We start from the raw sequence: 20695 nt of genomic DNA on the forward strand, positions 1-20695 counted from the left end.
CTGCTAAGTTACTTAAGGGTTATTTCTCTGTCTTTTCGACGCATTTCAAAATAAATGATCTACTTTGTTTCTTTTTATTACTGGATAAAGCAGACCAGACATGGTCGCAGACTGTACTCGCTAATGAAGAATTCTTCAGTGGCATTTTAAACTTCATGAAAGTCATTCCTGCTGTTAGCATTAACTGAGTGCTTTATGACTACACAAAGAGCGGATTATGTCTTTCATACGACCGTCCCTGTCTGTGTCCAAAGCAACGTTTCTGGTATATACCGTACCTGTCTTTCCAGTTTTCATTTTCTGCCAGTAAATGCAAAAACAACATTTTTATTTCAAATTTCAGAGGAATATTGTTAGTAGTTCATAGAATGAAACAAAAATAGTCATTTTACCTAAAGACGTACCTATAAATGGTAAATTCAGAACAACTGAAAACGTCTTTGAAATGGTCTCTTATTTTTTGCTGCGGCTGTATGTACTGTACATGTAAGTAGGGCAGATAGTTTCTTTAGAAAGTTATCAGTGCCAAATCTTCCTAACGGTTACGATTTTGAGGCAAAAGCCAATGTCAAAAAATCCTGTTTTGTCTCTAGTAGTGGTTTTGTAAAACTAAAATGACATTATTGTGATAGCTGTTGGGTTAACAAGGACATTTAATATTAAAAGGATCTTCCTGGGCAATAACAGTGGACATATTCAATTTCTTTTCGTAGCCAAGATTAAGGTAATTACATTTCAAAAATAACCCTAAATTTGTGACAACTAGCCCCAGACAATACATAAATATAATATTTTCTATAGTGTACTATAGTACTCTGTAACTACACTAAATGAAGAAAAAAGGTTTACTATTAAAAATGTTTCTACAATTTACTATTATAGTTTGTAATCATATGGGCTAACACATGATCTATTATGCTTCCAAAATAGTTTAGATAAATATACAGTAAGTAACTGATAATATTCTTTAAATGTAGTCTTGTAAGTGCATCTGGACCAACATTTACCTTACAAAGTCCTGCATTACGATATAATCATCATCTCTGTACCTAAGCTTTATCAGAGCCGTAACTGTATCTCAGTGGAGCCGCTCATTTCTGTACTTCTTATGTGTGCGGTGTGTGGAGTTTGTCCGAATGAGCCATGAGCACTGTTTCCAGGCAAACCCTGAATGCCAGCTGGATGGTTGCCATGGCAACAGAGTGAGGCAACTGCACTTCGGAAAGTCTGAAGGAGACCCTGAACACTCCAGGTGAGCTAAATGTCTTATTCTGTAACCAACACTGTGTTGTTCTTTATATTTAAAAATAGCACAAAATCTGTGCGTCACATTTAAAGTGATGTACACTTTTCCAGTACAAGAGCAAACCGATGGAGCTGCTCTTCGGAGACATAGACCCTGGTAAGCACACATAGTTTTCAGAAGAGATTTAAACCACATCTCCGACTGATACAGATGTGATTTAAAAACAAAGATTAAATTTGAACTTTTTCCTCGACCAAATGATCCGAGCGAATGCATAAGTGCTTATTTATTATTGCAAACGTATTGCACGTCCACAATTGTGCTATTTTGTATAGTTTTACAAGAAAAATCTTGAAAAAGTTAATATTTCAATGCTTAAGGACTGAATTGGGTATTTTGAGCTATCAAAGTTAATTTGAACATTATTGATTAGTTATGCAAAAACACCGTCAGTTACAAAATGAACCAGGCAGACTCCCCAAAGCTTTTTACCAAGCCCAGAAAAACGAAGCAACCTTATTTCTATTATGTTTTAAAGAACAGAAAAAGAACAACACTATTCTAATAAAGATCTTTATTCTGTTTTAAATAGGCCAACAAACCGTAAAAATACATACAGGTCAATTAATTCTCATGTGCACCTCAGCTTCTTGGGATACGGTTGTAAATTGTCTTCAAAACAATATTGCAAAGATGGATGACTTGCAGGTGTGAGAAAAAAAAACTTTTTTTGTTGGTGGGTTTTCTTTGTCCCGATTGGTTTATCCTGAGAGTCAGTCGGCATAAGTTCAAATTGAAGCGAGAGAGACGAACACCAGCACGCCTCCAGAAGCGTAAAAGAAAGTTCAGATTGTGACATCACGACGCAGGATGTGCCATCATTTTACTGAGCGATAACGCAAAACAAACAAAGCAAGAGTCACCCTACATACCAGAAAAAGAACACATGAAAAACAAACATCTATTAATAAAAAACCCTCACGGCAGATTAAATAATATTCAGGTTAAGAGGACAACAATTTCATCAATGCTTTAAAACAAACTCAAAGACAACACATCCACACACCAACCCAACCAGTTGTGTCTGACTAAATCAATTTCTGATAAGGTCCTATATCATCAAACTAATAAACACAATTTCAATAATTTAAAGTGACACTAAGTTAAATATTGTGTTGTGAATTCTTTTCAATATTTTACAAGGTTTTATCAATTAACCATCCTTGAATTTTTGTTGAGGGCTTTCACAAATCCCTTGAGGGGCAAAACAAAATAATATTTTTTTAAAATGTCAAACCTTGACCCCCAAACTCTTCATTGCGGAATTATTCTAATGTGCTTAAAGCAAAGAAGTGAGCGTGGCTGATCAGAGTGATCATCTTCAAGGATTGCTGAAGATCAGAGACATAAACGCTTTTGTCTTACAATGCACCCACTCCCTTACATTTTCAATCACACATGCTCACTTTTCAAAAAAATAAGTCAAGCAACCCAGAGGATGCTGGAGAAAAGCTGAAGGCCAGCACAACTGACACTGAGGAAAGCAGCATAATGCTTTTATCACAAAAAAATGTAAAATCCAAATTGTTGTCCTTTAGGGAAAGAAAAAGGCCATTTTGACAATGTTAATGCGGGGTGCATGCCTTAACATTTCAACTTCCAAAGTGATGCTGATGGAGACGAGGATGAACGTGATGATGGGAATGTCGTCATGACTCCTCATTTCCTGAGTCGTCTTCGTCATAGCAACAGTCCTCGTCATCCTCATCCTCATCCTCTAAGTCTTCGTCGTCATAGTAATCATCGTACAACAGGTCAGACCCCTCGTCAGGTGCGGGGGCACGTGTGCGCACACAGTACTCCGCCAGGGTGGTGGGGACTTTAACGCCGTCCCGCTCTGCTTCTGCTTTAGTGGCCAAAACCTGTTTTCTGAAACAGACACACACGTGCTGTGTTGAGTTACACAATTCCGGAACATGAAGGGGGTTTAGCATCAGTGTAATGTCTGTGGGTTGCATGTCTGGCTGTAGTTTGTTAAGAAGAAAAGTGGACGGTTCTAACATCTACTCCTTATTTTCAAAAGGATACCATAAATAGATATAAAAAAGATGTATAAGTTCACTAAAAAATGCTGTTTGCCTGCAGAACTGTTATCATTTCTCATTCACCGAAATTACTGTCAGTATGTGACAGCACAGCATAGACATCAAGTTAATAAATCACTCAAAATATTCATTTCAACTTCATTTAAAATCCTGCCATGGTTTTTCGACGCAAATGTGTCTTTAATAATATGTTGTTTCTATTTGTGCTACATCATCTATCTCAGGCAGTGAGATATATTGCCATGTATGTCATAATAGTTCTTTATGAGTGTAGCTCGGGGGTTTTAAGAAGCCAATGCAGAGAAATAAACAACTCATATCCTGAGGAGGGAAATGGATGAAACGTGATGATGCAAGTGTCCTCAAAATTTCCAAACTCACAGGCAAATTATGCAATACACATTTGCTACTCTGGCATAAACAGTCACTGGTGTGTCAGTGACTCATTCAACCACAGGAGGGCACTACTGATCCAAAAAATAAATCTAAATCTTTCAAATGATTTGCCGAACCATTGTTTTTATTCCCGTTGCTGATCAATATTGAGCTCCAAAACACTCTTACAAGGCTGAACCTTAAAAGGGCCACATACCACATTTTTATGTATCTTCAGCCACATTTTTTATAATGATGGTCAAGATTTTATGCACCAAAAACAGTCATAATTTAGTTTACAAGGGTGATAATGTGCTTTTTACATAATGTAAAAATTTTCTTGAGTTACCTTATGATCTCTGCGTATTCCCTGTCTTTTCCTTTACTGTCTCTCCATTTGCGGTACATGACGGAGGCGTCGACGTTAGCTGGAGAAAATGTGTTGGGTTCATTCAGCAGAGAGATGACACTCAACAGGATCGTTCTGAAACACAGACACACAGTTATAATGCAATTACCTAAATACTGCTCTGTCTCACAGATGCTCTTTGATGCGTCTGCGTCTGTGAAAACTTCACAAGATTTAATGCGAGAGGACAAGCCTTTGTCTAATGTCTAATGTTTATGGCTAGGGCTAAACCAGTGTTACTTATTAGAGCATTTCCATTTCCATTGGTACGTACGATAGATAAAACTGCTTTTGTGTTTTAAATTATTACTTTCGTTGGCTTAATGGGTGAAAGAGATAGCATCAGTCTTTTCAAATTCAAGCAAACTATTTTATGCTAATTTTTCGAATGCAATGAACACCATGAGAGTTGTACAATGTATACAATGCCTATATATGTGTGTACATATGTGTATGCATTTGCTTTTTCCCTTTACTTTATTATATGTGACCCTCGCCAACAAAACCTTATGGGTCTTATGGGTCAATTTTTCAAAATTGAGATTTTTACATAATCCGAAATCTGAATAAATAAGCTTTCTATTGATGTATGGGTGTTAGAATAGGACAATATCTGGCTCAGATGCAACCGTTTAAAATTCAGGAATCTGAGAGTGCAAAAAAATCTAAATATTGAGAAAATCGCCTTTGAAGTTGTTAATCAGGGGCACTGTGGCAGACCATCCACTCACAAAAATAAAGTTTTTATATATTTAAGGTAGGAAATTTACAAAATATCTTCATGGAACATGATCTTTGCTTAATATCCTAATGATTTTTGACATAAAAGAAAAATCGATAATTTTGACCCACACAATGTATTTTTGTCTTTTACTAAAAATGTTCCTGTGCTACTTAAGACTGGTTTTGTGATCCAGGGTCACATATTACTTTTAAGGTTTATCCTCTTGTTTGTGTGTGGTTTCGGTTTTCTTGTACAGCTGCTTTGATGCAATGCAAATTGTAAAAGCACTATAAAAATAAAATCTAAATGAATCTTGCGTTTCTTTCATAAATTTGGACGATGTGTCGTACACAAACTTACAATTATAAAAAAGCAATAATGACCTCCCTCCCCTAACAACTGGCGCAAAAGATACAAATGGGACTGTACAAATTCATATAAACTTAGAACCCGATAAAACTGTTACGACCTTCCATCACATTGTGTTGGATAAACAGTACATATTCATAACATTATCAATACAGGTCAACACTTCTAGATCATGCATAATAGGAAAAATGAGAATTTGAGTTTCAAATGTGTTCTACAGTCAAACAAACAAAAAAAGGGCTGAGATTGCAACAGTAGCTGTTGACACTGTAAAACAAGCAGCATTCAATCTCGACTCAAAACCCCGACAGGTGTTCCACAACAGAAATGATAAACAAGAGCTTCCTGGAAGACATGAACTCTTCCCCTGAAACCCGCAGAGCCCCAGTGAAACAAGATACCAGACTACATGAACAGAGTTCAGACTCCAGGGAGGAAAAACACAAAGATGAGATGTCTACCGAGATGCTTTCCATGAAAGCAAGCAACCGGAAAACTCTTAAACATAAAACCGGCCTGGTTACACCTTCATTAAACAGACCCCTGTTAACCTGTAACGGGAAAATAAATAATCACTCTTTGTGACAGGTGCTGGTAGATAAAGGTCCACGGGTCCCTGAAGGGAAATTCATGAGCACAATGCACCCAACATCATTATTTTAGAAGACATCACTCCATACCTGACGTTCTGTGTGGGGTTCCACCTCTCAGAGGGAAGTTCTCCGCTCTGTGGATCATCTACTGGAGGATGCAGAATGGAGATACACACATCGCCGTTCTGTAAAAGCACACACACAAACACATTCATCAATCGTAGTATCATAACTATTTACTGAAGGAAAACAATCTACTTAGTCTCCCCCGTGTCATTACTTCAGAGTACTCAGAGTCTAAGAGAGAGATGTGTGAAAGTGAGATAAGGATAAGAAACAGGCTGTCAGAACTGAAGGATGGCCTCCGCTCCACAGAATGCTGAAAGACATGTCTGGACTGTGGAAGTCCTTAAACATGCACTGCATTTAAATTTCAACATGCAGGAACAGTTAGGCGGGCATGTAACTACAATCCATCTTTAAGGAAACGTCTACAAATGTTTCAAAAGCAAATAAAATAATGCTATTTTTGTAGCGCTGTGAATTAATTTAATAAATAAGGTTTTCCCATCACATTTAAATATTGTCTGAAGGACCCAACTGCATGTGTTACATACGGGTTAAATCTTAATGGATTTTATTTTAAGATATTTTCACCAAACCCTTGTATATGCTTTCATCTTACGGCATGAGATGCGGTAATTTAGTGATGCTTTCATGTCCTTTCGAAGCTTGAGAAGAAGCAGTCATAATTCGCTTCCATTGTAAAGAAAGAAAAAAAAAACAACACAACAAAAAACAGCATTTTCATTCTGAGGTCAAAGAAAGTTATTGAGGATTTGAACAACATGAGGGTGAGTAAAACTGACAAAATTTCATTTTAGATTAACCAACCAGCCAACACTAAAAGACCCAAAAAGGTAATAATTAGGGCTGTCAAACAATTAATCGCATCCAGAAGAAAAGTTTGTGTTTACATAATATATGTCTGTTCTTCTCTGTGCATATTAAATTTGTTTTAAACACATACACGCTTATATTTAAAGCTGCAGTCCTTTATTTTGATTTCTTTGTCGCCATCTCAATTTGAAACATAAAATGTGTCAGTTATTGTAAAATTGTAAAAGCGCTATATAAATAAAAAAATAAAGTTGAGTTATACGAGTTATTTTCTTTACGTGGGTTGTGCTTTGGCACTGCTACTCTTAGCAGTTACGCTTTTTTGGCTAAAGATTGCAGGCTAGTGGCTTTGAGTCAAGTCAGCCTCACCGACGTGTGTGTCACGTTCTTAAAGCGGCCCTAACACACGCGGTTTCTGCCAATCTCATATTAATCTTGAGTACCTATAGAGTAGTATTGCATACTTCGTATCTTCGAAGAGTATTTAGTTTGATCACATTTATAAAAGATAGATACAGCTGTATGATTATTTCATATAAAGCATACGGCGCGTGCGTGGGGGAGGGGTAGGCTGAACTAAAGCACGTGCGCACCCATTGCCAACAAAACACAGACATCAGTTTCACTAACCGCATGCGGTTCATGTCCGGCATCTTTTAGCGCTGGGACAAACGATCTCTAAATCCAGCGTTATATCCACAGTTTATATAACATTCATCACCCAAATGCAGTGAACAAACAAACACCTGAACTTCGCGAGCGTATGCTCTCTCTCTCTCTCCTGCACACAAGTGAAAGTGACATCTGCGCATGCTCTCTCTCTCTCTCCTGCACACAAGTGAAAGTGACGTCTGCGCATGCTCCTTCTCCTACTCCCTTTGCTGTCGCGTGGGTGTGCTGTGTGCTTTTCCGGGAGAATTGTCCAATAAGGGACTAAGAAAAATTGTTACGAAACAGTTTTATATGTTTGAAAAAAACTTTCCGAAACCTGTAGGATCGCTGGGGGAGTGTATCGAGCACAGAAATACTATGTAATATGCCCAACTCGTTTTTTGACAAGTTGACCATGTTAAGTATGAGAAGACAGCACGTTTAACATCGTAAAGAAGTCAGAATGCATGACACACCGTTGCGGCACCCCTTTAAACAACACACCTGGAAACAACATAAAGCCATCTAATCTATGAAGAAAGCTGTAATGCTTATTTCGGTGTCAATGAACATTCATCACAATCAACTAAACGCTGATTTCTTAAAAGTATGCAAGGTTCATGGTAGGGATGCACCGAAACGAAAATTCTTGGCCGAAGCCAAACATGATGTGAAACACTTGGCCGAAGGCCGAATAATACCGAACACCGAACATGGTTTTTTGCATTTCTTCTATTTATTAAGCTATTTTTTCACTATTGCACAATAATGTTTTCACAGGTGGTAGTTTTGATAAAGAACCCTATTTGCCAATTCAAGTAGTATTTTTAACATTTTTAGTAAAAAAAAACATGCCGCAATTTTTATTGCAAAATTTGAATAAAGCCGCTGCAAAATTAAGCATTTTTGGCAGCAGAAATCACAAAAAAATCTCCACAAAATCCTGTAGGGACTGAATATATTCCGCTTTTGTTCTGACTACATGAAACTAAGACTTTTAAAAAATAAATCACGATAGTGACATGTTACCTGTGAATGCAATACTTTCAGATGTCGGAAAGCCAACTCTCAAAATCCCTGTCGATATTAGCTTTTGCTTTAGCACGAAGCTGTCACTTTAGCTCTCCGGAGCGCGAGGTTACATTGTTATTAACAACAGATGATTCCCCAGATGTATTCAGCGTCAGAACTTAATCAACATTTCGCAAGGAAAAGCCCGAGCCGCGCGCATCACAAACTCTCTAGTGCGCTGAAACCTCAAAGCCCGCACATTATAAACTCTCTCTGGCGCGAGGAAAAGCCCGAGCCGCGCACATCACAAACTCTATAGTGCGCTGAAACCTCAAAGCCCGCACATTATAAACTCTCTCTGGCACGAGGAAAAGCCCGAGCAGCGCGCATCACAAACTCTATAGTGCGCTGAAACCTCAAAGCCCGCACATTATAAACTCTCTAGCAAGAGGAAAAGCCCGAGCCACGTGCATCACAAACTCTATAGTGCGCTGAAACCTCAAAGCCCGCTCATTATAAAATCTCTCTGGCGCGAGGAAAAGCTCGAGCCGCGCGCATCACAAACTCTCTAGTGCGCTGAAACCTCAAAGCCCACACATTATAAACCCTCTCTGATGCGAGGAAAAGCCCGAGCCCACAAACTCTCTCGTGCGCTGAAACCTCAAAGCACGCACATTATAAACTCTCTCTGGCGCGAGGAAAAGCCCGAGCCAATGTGCAATGCGCGTTTGTAATATTGATTTGCAACATATATTGGCAAACACCCAACTATCGTCTAGGGAATCAGCTATCGCCGATAGGTCTGAGGATCGCCGATACACGATAGTATGGTCAATCGGAACAACCCTAAAATAATATGATTTGTTTTTAGTTTTAAAGGGGACATTTCATGAAAATCTGACTTTTTCAATGTTTAAGTGCTATAATCGGGTGTCTGGTGCATCTACCAACTCGGAAAACGTGAAAAATGACAACCTAGTAACTTTGTTTACGTGAGCCTATCTCTGCAAGCCTGTGAGAAAACGAGCCGTTCAGATTTCGCTTGCTTTCTGACGTAGGTAGTCGTTCTTATTATAATACAGGGCTCTAGACTAAATTTTTGCACTGGTTGCACTGGTGCGCCTAACCTTTTTTCTTAGGTGCACCAGCACAAAAGTTAGATGCCCCCAAATTTTCGACCGCATCACATTTAACACCGCAGTTTTACAAGTTCACTTTTTTTTTAAATCGCTGTCCATATAAGCAATATTGACTTGTAAATGATTAACTAACAATCTGGTCAACATAAAGTTCTTTATTCACCTGCCTCTGGCTGCAGAAGGCCTACGACACCCCCTTTGGTGCCCAAATTAACAGCAGCACCATCAGCACCCAGAGCAATGATATTCTCCAGCCAGTTGCTGTACTGGTCCCCAAGAGCAGCAAATGCTTTCTTTGAGGCAGCATAAATTCCTAATTAAACAAATAAAAACGATAATACCATTTACTTCCAAGATCAATAGTTTATAATGCAATCAATTTTTTTTTCATTTTCAATTATAAGAATATTACATATGGTTAATGCAGTAATGAGACGGTAGGCATATTATTGACATAGGCTACATGACATGACATGGCTGACCTTGGGCATGGGCATGCTCGACCTCAATGTGTCCAATTAATATATTCACCGGTCTTCCTCTCCGCAAGATACGACCGTACACAATGACGCATTCCTTTGTGGCGATATCTGTGTCTCCGTCGATCAGGAATGCCATGTACGCACTTTTCCCAATTTGCACAGATGTCTTTTTTTTCCAATGTATCTGCGATGACTCCTATACAATTGGGCGCACGCGACATCGTTGCTGTACGTCGGGTTTACGTTCAAGACATTTTTCTTCATAAGAATTATTTCGGACTTGAACTTAGTGAAGGGAAGTTCTTCTTTTGCATTATTACACGGCTCATTTGAATGCTTGATTCTGATTGGCCAGTCGCGACATTCCAAGGATTGCAACCGCTCAAAACTAATAACACCATGTAACCCGGATGCTACAAATCATTTTGAGAGGGGCAGTTTAATATTACACAAAAATGATTTATAAATATGTCTTTTAATAACATATATGACATTATATTCACAAATGACTAAAACCAATTGGTCAGTTCCTGACGTTTGAACGTTGTTTCTTACTTTAAAACCGAAACCAAACGGCTTTTCCTCACGGAAGGTCTGCATTTGGTAAAAATGAGCTAATAAAATATTTCAAATTCACATTTTATGTCCAGTTTTTTTCTCATGTGGCAAGTAGCCGTGTAATAAGCAGGATAATGTACAAGCAGCCGGTTGTTATCGCGAAATAAGCCCCTTCAGTGTGATACAAGACCCTCTGCTTCGCGGACCCTGATCACACTGTCGGGGCTTATTTCCTAGGCTACTCACCTCTCTCTGCCTGACTGCAGCACACGCATTTTCAAAATTACATACACGTACAGGAATATCTGGACCACGGCCAATCAGAGGGGGTCCGCCCTTCACCATCTCTGATTGGTTTAGACCACGATATGGGCCTAATGTTTGTCTGTTGTTGAACCACAGGGAGACTTTCAGAGTAACGGAGACTTTTTTCCTCGAACGGCTGGTCGCAATGGTGCGACCTCAGATTTTTTTTAGTCGCACCATTGAGAAATTAGGTCGCACTCTAGAGCCCTGTAATATTACCGCCCCCTTTTCTGAATGTGTCTACCCATGGCGCTGCCGCCATTTTTGTTTTCGCAAGCGACATACGTGAATTAGACACCATGGCAAAAGTAAGCAAAGCATGCTAAGTGTTCTGTTGTTGGCCGCACAGAGCAGCACAGAACACTGTTCCCAGCCTGACAGGACAGCAATGGATTTATTTTGTTTTCAATGGAAATCCACCAGACTGAACAAGGAAAAGGTGCAAATAAAGACATTGTAAGTACCGTTACTTTTTAAGTAAGACCTCGGGGACCTGTGGCAACTTAAAAGTAGGTAAAACGTAATTGTGAAACGTTTGTCCGTTCACGCAAATAAAGCAATGTGTATGGCTTGTAAACACGCAATGGGATTGTCCTGTGTAACGTTACTTTCACTTAGAGAAAACGCGATGCGTTTGTCTTGAGTATCTTCACTTATAGAAAGCAGTGTGTATGGTCTGTAAACACGCGATGCGTTTGTCTTGAGTATCTTCACTTATAGAAAGCAGTGTGTATGGTCTGTAAACACGCGATGGGACTGTCATGGGTACTTTCACTTATAGAAAGCATTGTGTATGGTCTGTAAACACGCGATGGGTCTGTCATGAGTACTTTCACTTATAGAAAGCAGTGTTACGGTTTGAAAATACGCGACCAGTTTGTCATGTGTAATTCGCATGTAGAAAACATGACGCCTTTGTTAGGAGTCTGTTCGCTTATAGAAAACAATGTGTTTGGTGTTTAAAGATGGAAACAGCATTTCTCATTCGCTTTATATGACCCTTCTTTTGCCGATGGAAGCACAGGCTCACAGCCTGCCTCTGGCTGTTTTATCTGTTGAAAATGGGGTGGAGACTAGCAGCTCATTTGCACTTAATGAGACACACACCAAAACAGCGCGTTTCTTCTCGCATGCAAAACTGGGCAATTAGGGCATGGTAAAATAAATGATCTGCGGCGTATTTTGAGGTGAAACTTCACAGACTTCTACAGGAGCTGTAGTGCCTGCATATTTTAGTGCATATATTGTAACTAAAGCATGGTAATACTGGTAGAATATACCACTACAACACAATCACTTAAAAAAACTAAAGCATATACCATAAAAATACCTTCAGTACAATTTAATATTATTTAAGCTAATCTCAGTGTGAAAACCAGTCTACCAAAATTTCCTTTAACATAGAAGTAAAATTTTATTGTAGTCTTGCAAGTGAGAAAAAAAACAGACTAGAAGCATTTCTATGACTGATAGCATTTAAATGCTGGCTTCAATTCACTCCTGATCAATTTATTTAATTTATAAGTATTTGGCCGTTGTCCCAATTTTTTCCGATGTAATTCCTTATAAAGGTCTTATATTCAGAACAATATGGTCGTTTCAAAGCCGAATCAAAAATGTATGAGAATTAAATGTCAAAGCTCTAAAACAGACAATTTATCGTCATAATCACAATGATTTATTAGACAATTAATTGTCAGCCAAATTCCATAATCGTGACAGCCCTACATCACATGCATGTTTAAATGGTAAAATTGTTACCATTTTGTTTTCAACTATTCAGACAGAACATGGTATTCATTTTCAGGTGGGTGCTCTTAACTTTTGAAGTTGGGAACACCAGTGCTACCAAGGAAAAAAGTTAATTTCTATGTATGCAAGTTACCTTTGCATGCTATTCAGATGTTAAAGAAGTCTAAACTTTGCCGTTATTATAGGGGATACTGTCACTGTCACTAGTGCTGCTCGATTATGACAAAAATCATAATCACGATTATTTTGGCCAATATTGAGGTCCCGATTATTTAACGCGATTACTCCTTAACGTTTGAAACAACATAAAACAAATTTAAAAGCTTGGCTTTTAATATGTGAATTCAAATGAAAAAATAAATGTAAAGAAAATAGCACAATTGAACCACTATAAATGAAAACTGTGCGCTGAGGTTTTATACCACAAGAAAAGAGAGGATCCTTGCAAAATGGAATGCGGCACAATAATCGTTTTACCTCTATCATTTTGTTTTTGTAATTGTTTAAGGCCAAAATTGCCGATTATGATTCATTTTCAATTAATTGCACAGCCCTAACTGTCACCATGATTTTTTTAACGCGACTTGACAGAAAAAGAAGCCCAAAAGCCCAAAGTTGCATATTATAAGCGGACATGGCAACTATGTAAGGGATAACGTACAGGCAGCCGGTTGTTATCGCAGAAATAAGCCCCAACAGTGTGATCACTGGTCTTGTATCACACTGAAGTGCGCTTATAATCTTGCCATGTCCGCTTATAATCTTGTATCACACTGAAGGGGCTTATTTTGCAATAACAACCGGCTGCTTGTACATTACCCCGCTTATTACATGGCTACTTGCCACATGAGAAAAAAACTGGAAATAAAACCTGAATTTGAAATAGTTTATTAGCTCATTTTTACCGAATGCAGACCTTCCGCGAGGAATAGCTGTTTAGTTTCGGTTTTAAAGTAAGAAACGACGTTCAAACATCACAAACAGGCAAATTGGTTTAATCATTTGTAAATATAATGTCATATATGTTATTAAAAGACATTTATAATTAATTTTTGTGTAATATTAAACTGCCCCTCAAAATGATTTGCAGCATCCGGGTTACAGGGTGTTATTAGTTTTGAGTAGTGTTGTCAAAAGTACCGGTACTTCGGGTCCAAGTCGGTACCTAATTTTCACAAGACCCGGTAGTACCGACGTACCGGGTCAACCGGGTACTGATGCTCTGTCTGACAGGTTGTTAGTCGGAAACTTTTTATAGATGCAATAAGACGTGATGAGCGGATAAGCGCGGCTCCGATCCACAAGAGATGCGCACAGAAATACTTCAGATTAAAGTCATATTACGAAGAAAACGAACAGAGTTTTGTGGTGAAACGAGGAAGCATCCGGATTTAAATTAACAAGTTCAAGCGGTAAGTTTCAAATTATGTTCGCGTTTGCATTATGAATGTTGTAGCATATGTTAAGTTAAAGGTTACGTCAAAATAAACATACCTGTTTGCGTGTTAATTTGTTAGCGCCAATGCTAGTCAAGTGTACTTATTAACCATTTAATGCTTTTATAACTGTAATGTAGTAAAATTAACGGGAGGACAGGGTGGGGTTTACAGTACCTAGTATTTTATTTAGGCCTATCTGCAATCTATGTGCTAGAAAACTATCATACTAACTGCATGACTAGCAATGTGCATGTCTTGGATAGATAACTCTATTAGGTTTAAAAAGCCACATTTAAACTAAAGAAAAATATATTTGTTGCATTTATTATTTTAATATACAGTTACCTTAATGTAAGTAATCTTGTGTAAATGCAGTATAAAAACTGATGTTTGTTTTAATATTGCATATGCATGTTTGTTCAGTCAGTTGACTTACTGAAGTTTATTCTATTTGTCTTATACAGCAGCAGACTGAGGAGGATGTTCATCAGCATGAAAGACCCGAGAGAGCACACAACAGTTTCAGCAACAATTAACTTATACTTCATTTATACAAAATGGCATTGCTTTCTATACATTTATATTAACAATGAGCTTTAATAATAAAATTGTGTTTCAATTAGCATGTACTTGTGTTTTGCTTTGGTACCGAAATTGGTACCGAGAACCGTGGAATTTTACTGGTATTGGTACCGACTACTGAAATTTTGGTACCGTGACAACACTAGTTTTGAGCGGTTGTTATTTGAAAATAACAACCCTTGGGATGTCGAGACTGGCCAATCAGAATCAAGCATTCAAATGAGCTGTGTAATAAGCTGCTATAACGTTCGCCTCGATCTGTGCCAAATGGGAAAAAAGCATGTCGCTCTGCGAATTGAACGGTACGGAATTTTTCATGAACCGTTCCATCCCTATATACATACACACACTTATGTGTATGTTTTTGTGTTTACTGATACAAAATTAATATCCACAGTATGAACTTTTATTATGGACGTGATTAATCGTTTGACAGCCCTAGTAATAACATTATAAATAACCATTGTGCATTAAAAAGAATTCTCTTAAATGTTGGATACATAGCAACAGTGCTGAATATTTTTATAATATAAGCAAGTTAAATGCTTTAAACTACAACAATCATTGGCTAATAATTCAACAATCTTCATGTTCTGCACAATTTTAGCTTTGCTTTCGACATTGTTACCAGCGTATCTTTTTAAACCCACACAACACGACCTAACATTTTCCAGGCCACAAACATGTCTAAACTGCAGATTGGTGAACCACACCTGTTTGTGCTTCCTGGTGACGTTATAATACTCTTCCTCATTTGCAAAAACTAAATAATCAGTTCCAGTTTTAACTTTAGGCTGATTAGAGTGTCAATAACTAAAATCTCAAGGTTTGGATTTGTTGGGTACATAAGCGAAAGGCTCAAACCAAAGTTCAGCAGGGGTGACAAACAACTTGCTACATTAGTACGACTGGCTAAAATATTCTTACCTCATAGATGTTGGGGTGCCACATTTTGGTGAGGAATCTGAACGTGGGCGGTGAATAAGGGTAGTCAATTGGGAACTTGATGCGAGCCTGAAAACAATACAAAAACAGACAGATCAGAACACTCTGAAAGTGAAAAGATGACATTTCCTATAAACTCTATTTTTCTGTACACATCAAGGCTTATTTTGTTTGTTGGCTAATTTATTTTCACTTGTGCATTTACTGCCCATCTTCAGGTTTTTCCTCTTACTTTATTTACCAATGTCCTTTGAATGTTAAAAACTCACAGTAACCCATATAAGAACCAGCCCATGCGAAAATGTTCAACTACGAGTTCAAAACATGACCGTTCTGTCAGAGATTTCTTATATACAAGAGCTTTGGAGGATTCTGTCTCTAGGTTCGGCGACAGCTGGTCTTAATAGGATTGAAGACACATCACGTAGCTGTAGAAGAGTGCAAACGGAGGATGGAGAAAAATCAAAGAGAAAACACATACATGCACTCCAGGCTGCGAAACCAAGAAATGGGACAAAATCATTTTTTGGCACAAAAACAAGTAGGTTAAAGAGTTGTTACGCATGAGATATGCCCTCCATCTCAATTCAATATAGACCTAATTATTTTCAAATCTCGTGGCAAATATGAAATAACTGCCCTTGAAACATTTTGAGCTGCTACTGTAGGGAGCAAATATATTGGCGTGGTGGGTTCAAGTGGGGAATATTTCTATTAAGGAAACATTACTCCCAAAAAATGAAAAATCTGTCATTTTCTTGCTCATGTAACGCTCCAAACCCCCCTTAAGTTTTTCCTTTCCATTGAACATAATAGATGTTAGGCAGAAGTCACAAGCTGCTCTTTCTAATACAATGAAAGTGAACTGAGCCAAATAATGGCAAACTCAACAAATTACAAAATCCCCATAAGCAGCTTGCACTGTATGTCAAGTTTGAATCACGATTGTGTGAGGAACCAAATGAATGAGAAACTAAATCAGATGTGAGGGGAAGTCTTTTTTTTAATGGCTTCCTGATTATGGTCAGTTCCTAACACAACACTGTCTTATTTCAGAAAACATCTACAGAAAAAACAAGTCTTACATTTAGCTTTTTTGTCATATTTGGATCTTGACAGCTTGCATCTTTATTCACTTTAATTGAATGAGGAAAAGTCAACAATGTACTAAACTTATCCTGTTGTGTTCCACGAATAAAAGTAAATAAAATTGTAAATAACCACAGAATATTTGGGTAAAACTATGGCTTTAGAAATTGCCTAATCTTTCTTACAAAAGCATTTCTCTAAATTAGCTGATGGTGTGATGGCATGATGATATTCATTATTATATTCCACAGTAGCTCGGCTGGTTTGTTGGCTGCTTAACAGCTCTTGTAAACGTGCCAACAGAAAACCCAGAGAGGTTTAACACTGTTGTTGCGTAAAAAGAATAGCCTTCTTCAAACAAAGAACCGTGACTCAATGCAAATACACACATCACTGGTCCATCCCATAGCAGACAGCTGTTAGATTCGAGACCCTTTGGTCTTTGACAGGCTCTGGGAGCAAGATCTGTTCAGTTTTGATATTTGTCAGGTCTCAACACCAGCTCAGATTCTTTCTATAACGTGATGTCACTGTATCCGTCAAATCCACTGTCAATGTGTGTGTGTGTTCATGGTGTAAACAAAGGCAAGTAGCTAGTCAGTGACCTACTTCAATGTTGTACACATGTGTACACTTCCTCTATGATCTGAAGAGGAACTACCTTGAAGTAAACTTAATTTAATGAACTGTCTCACATTATTAAGGTCATGAATTAAAGACGCTTTGGAGTGGAATGTGATTTTCTTATGAAGGTCCTCCACTGTTACACCACTATTCTCTCCTTGCTATTTCATATTTTTTCATTATGACAATCATTTGTGGTGCATACCATAAGAGCAAAACAAAACAAAAAAAGATACCAGACAGGTCAAACGTGACGCCAACAGATACTATGGCATGTAATGTCATTTATTCACATATTTTGAAAAGAGATCAACCTTGACAGAGGTCTGTCTTCTCAGCACCATGAGAAATTATTCCAAATATAAATGTATAACAGACTCTTGAGAAAAGCTTACGAGAAGCTTTGAAGTAAGAGATCTGCCTAAAAAGCATTATTAAGAAAATAAAACGCACAAATGGGATTAAATGTTGTAATATATAAGTGTAACATTGATAATACTGTTTATAAGTGTGAAGCACTTCACCCATTATCCATCAGTATCAGAGTCAATGAAGAACAAAGAAACCAAACCAACACATGATCCTAAACAAAGGCACCATAATCTCTTCAATCCAAGCTCTGGTGAAAAATAGGACATAAAATGATATAATCACGATATGAAAGAAGATCTGAATTATATCCAAATGTCCCAAACGAAAACACGCGCACACACAAAGAGAGGCTGTTATCCACTGCCGTTTACAGCTCTAAATATAGACCATCAGCCATCTGTTCCTAAAAATAGCAAAATTTTGCCACCCAAGACCCTTTTCGAACCTCTCTCACCCTCTTACCTTGAAATACCCCCCTTCGTAATGAGTGTTTGGGGGTCCAAAGATCGCCACTTCCCAGTTGTAGAGATCAGCTTCATCCACTAATGTGATCTTGAAACCCTCCACTGGTTCCTCCTGCAGAGACTTCATCTCCAACATTAAAGCTTTTTGAGAGCTGGCGACCTGAGCACTGCTCTGTTGGGCCATTTCAGATGTATTTCTATCCAAATGACAATAAAAAAGCGGGGTTGGTTGATAAATAAGTCCGAAAAGTTGACACGATGTGACGAGAGATGCTTTTCTTTGTTTGTTTGGAGTTGCTAGCTTAGCGAAGGAAATGACAATATCATCAAAAAATAGACTATTTTCGATTGAATAAAACGTGTTTTTAGCTGTAAAGCATCATACGCGTGATTTTAATCGTCCATGAGATTAGAAAAAGGTTTCCTGAAGTATATGTCTGCAGTTTTGTCTGTCAGAAAAATAAAAATCGCTCTCCGGATTTGTTTTTTTTTCGTAGCTGAAGGGCTAACGTTAGCCGTGAAAATCCACTTCGATTACACGCTAATCCTCTCTAGTGTGAGGTTTTCGTTAAATGTTAGTAAATTCACGTGTCTGGATGTAAAAATAGAAAGTATATGCTTGAATTTTTAGCAAGCTGACCACCGATGAGCGAAACTGGCGTGAACTACTACATGTAGGAGAGACGGGTGATTTATGAGTCGATGTCCTGGATGCGTCTTTCCTCAATTCCGATAGGGCCGCGGTGCATTCTGGGTAGTGAAGTTTTACATAGCCTGTACCGCTCAAACAAATGTTAACAAAAAACAAGAGCAACATTCAACAGTCAACAGTCAACGTTTCAAGTATATTACTAACACTAAGTCTAATAATTGTTTTAACCAACTACAATTTATGATTTTAATTAGTTTATTTCAGAGGTGTAAAGAGTACCTGAAAACCATACTTAAGTAAAAGTACAGATACCGTGTAGTGAAAATTACTCCATTACAAGTTACAAGTCACCAATTCCAAAACGACTTGAGTAAAAGTCTTTGAGTATCTGATTTGAACAGTACTTGAGTATTTTACTCATACTGAATGTAGGCTCAAAGCAGCACTAGTCCTCAACACTTAAGAGACACGTCAGTGAAAAACTAGAAACAGATGATTCGTGAGGAGAGCAATCGCATTTATTTTCTTAAATCATAATAAGACTGAACACCTCAAAATGCAACAAATCATGGTCGACACCATAACCTACGTCATTACAAACACCCTAAGTCTCATTTAAGCTCAAGTGCTCATAAGTAAACCAAAGTCCTTCAAAAAGGTCTCTTCAATATAACAGATAAATAAAATAATGTTAAGTAGAATTAAAAAGTCAAAGCCTTTTTGCACTGGACATGCTGGTTTGGGCCTCATGGCCAGCTGCAGTCATGTCCTCATTTCACATACACTGTTAGCCCTTACCTGCCATTTCTACAGTAATATATTGGCAACACTGTTGCCAGCTAGTTACTGTAGGTGTTTTACAGTAAACTACTGCAATGGCTGTTTGAAGATACATTATTAAAGAATCTATTAACGCACTTAAGTCACACAGTCTTAGATGAACAAGTGTAAATAACAGATGAACACAATAAATCTGTCAAGATTTCACCAGAGGAGAATTAAACACAAACATCAATAACATCTTCACATATTACAGACACCACTTTCACTTTATTTCTGTCATCTGTGTAAGATCTTATTGAGATTTAACTCTAGTTCATAGTGGTTCAATTATGTTTTAAGTCACCATTATGGCGATCAGTGTTTGCTTTGGTTGGACTCTTTGACTTTCTTGTAGCTTTAAAATGTACACTTATACAATAACACTGAAAGGGACTTTACAGGAACCGCAACTTTATGTTTGCTTAGTAACTGAAGATACATCTGAAAGAATTCAATCATTAAATAATAATAATATAGCATTTAAGATTTATTAAGATATGTTTGGTAAAGTGATTACATGTTATAATGGAAAGATCTCTGTCAGAAAATCTTTCTTTGCAATTGAGACACAATTAGACACTTGACATACAAACCTCATCAATGGTGACAAACAATCATGAATGAGTTTTGTACTATGTACCCAGCATGCATTGCAGCATGAAGCTGTTCAGTTGATTGTCACCATTGTTGAGATTCATATGTGAATTGTTCATTTCTCTGTGTCCGACTCATTCTATAGGTTAATATTTTGTCTATATAGTGTGAGAGCACTTTTGAAAATTGAAATACTATACATTCTTTTTACTGGTTTACATCACTTCATGGCAATAGTCCCACCACATGGTCAAATTTTGAGCAAACATGTTTAGAGCACATTTAGGAAGAGTTAGTTTTAAAAATAAGAGCTTTTGTAGATGTGTGACCTACAGTAACTAGCTGGCAACAGTGTTGCCAATATATTACTGTAGAAATAGCGGGTAAGGGCTAACCATGTGTAAACCGCCAGCGATTGACATCTACCTGATACTGCACTCATATTCATATAAAGAAGCCATGTTGACAAGTTTTTGTAAGTTATGGCAAAAT

The 20695-nt window shown here is 37.7% G+C and overlaps 1 protein-coding gene and 1 long non-coding RNA gene across 2 annotated transcripts; one reads left to right on the forward strand and one right to left on the reverse strand.

The window, feature by feature from the left end:
• The first annotated feature begins 471 nt into the window (after positions 1 to 471).
• On the forward strand, positions 472 to 2345 carry LOC130553916 (uncharacterized). Its single transcript, XR_008962925.1, has 2 exons — positions 472 to 1252; positions 1357 to 2345. It is a non-coding gene; the product is annotated as an uncharacterized LOC130553916 (long non-coding RNA).
• cdc34b (cell division cycle 34 homolog (S. cerevisiae) b) lies at positions 1806 to 18847 on the reverse strand. The gene is made up of 5 exons (XM_057333175.1): positions 18134 to 18847; positions 15569 to 15655; positions 5909 to 6006; positions 4076 to 4210; positions 1806 to 3175 (listed from the first exon to the last, which is right to left on the reverse strand). Exons 1-5 carry the CDS (start codon positions 18317 to 18319, stop codon positions 2956 to 2958), a joined length of 726 nt encoding a protein of 241 aa, XP_057189158.1. The 5' UTR covers positions 18320 to 18847; the 3' UTR covers positions 1806 to 2955.
• Between the last annotated feature and the right edge of the window lie 1848 nt (positions 18848 to 20695).

The sequence above is a fragment of the Triplophysa rosa genome, linkage group LG5 (assembly GCF_024868665.1).
Source record: "Triplophysa rosa linkage group LG5, Trosa_1v2, whole genome shotgun sequence".
Classification (NCBI taxonomy): Eukaryota; Metazoa; Chordata; class Actinopteri; order Cypriniformes; family Nemacheilidae; genus Triplophysa; species Triplophysa rosa.

Bases quoted from the DNA above. Each gene is read 5' to 3' on its own strand.
- cdc34b (XM_057333175.1), bottom strand. From the start codon at position 18,319: ATGGCCCAACAGAGCAGTGCTCAGGTCGCCAGCTCTCAAAAAGCTTTA. The intron at 6,007-15,568 runs GTAAGAATATTT...GTGCTTTTACAG, and splicing joins GGCACCCCAACATCTATGAG to AACGGCGATGTGTGTATCTC. The intron at 3,176-4,075 runs GTAACTCAAGAA...TGTCTGTTTCAG, and splicing joins GAATACGCAGAGATCATAAG to AAAACAGGTTTTGGCCACTA.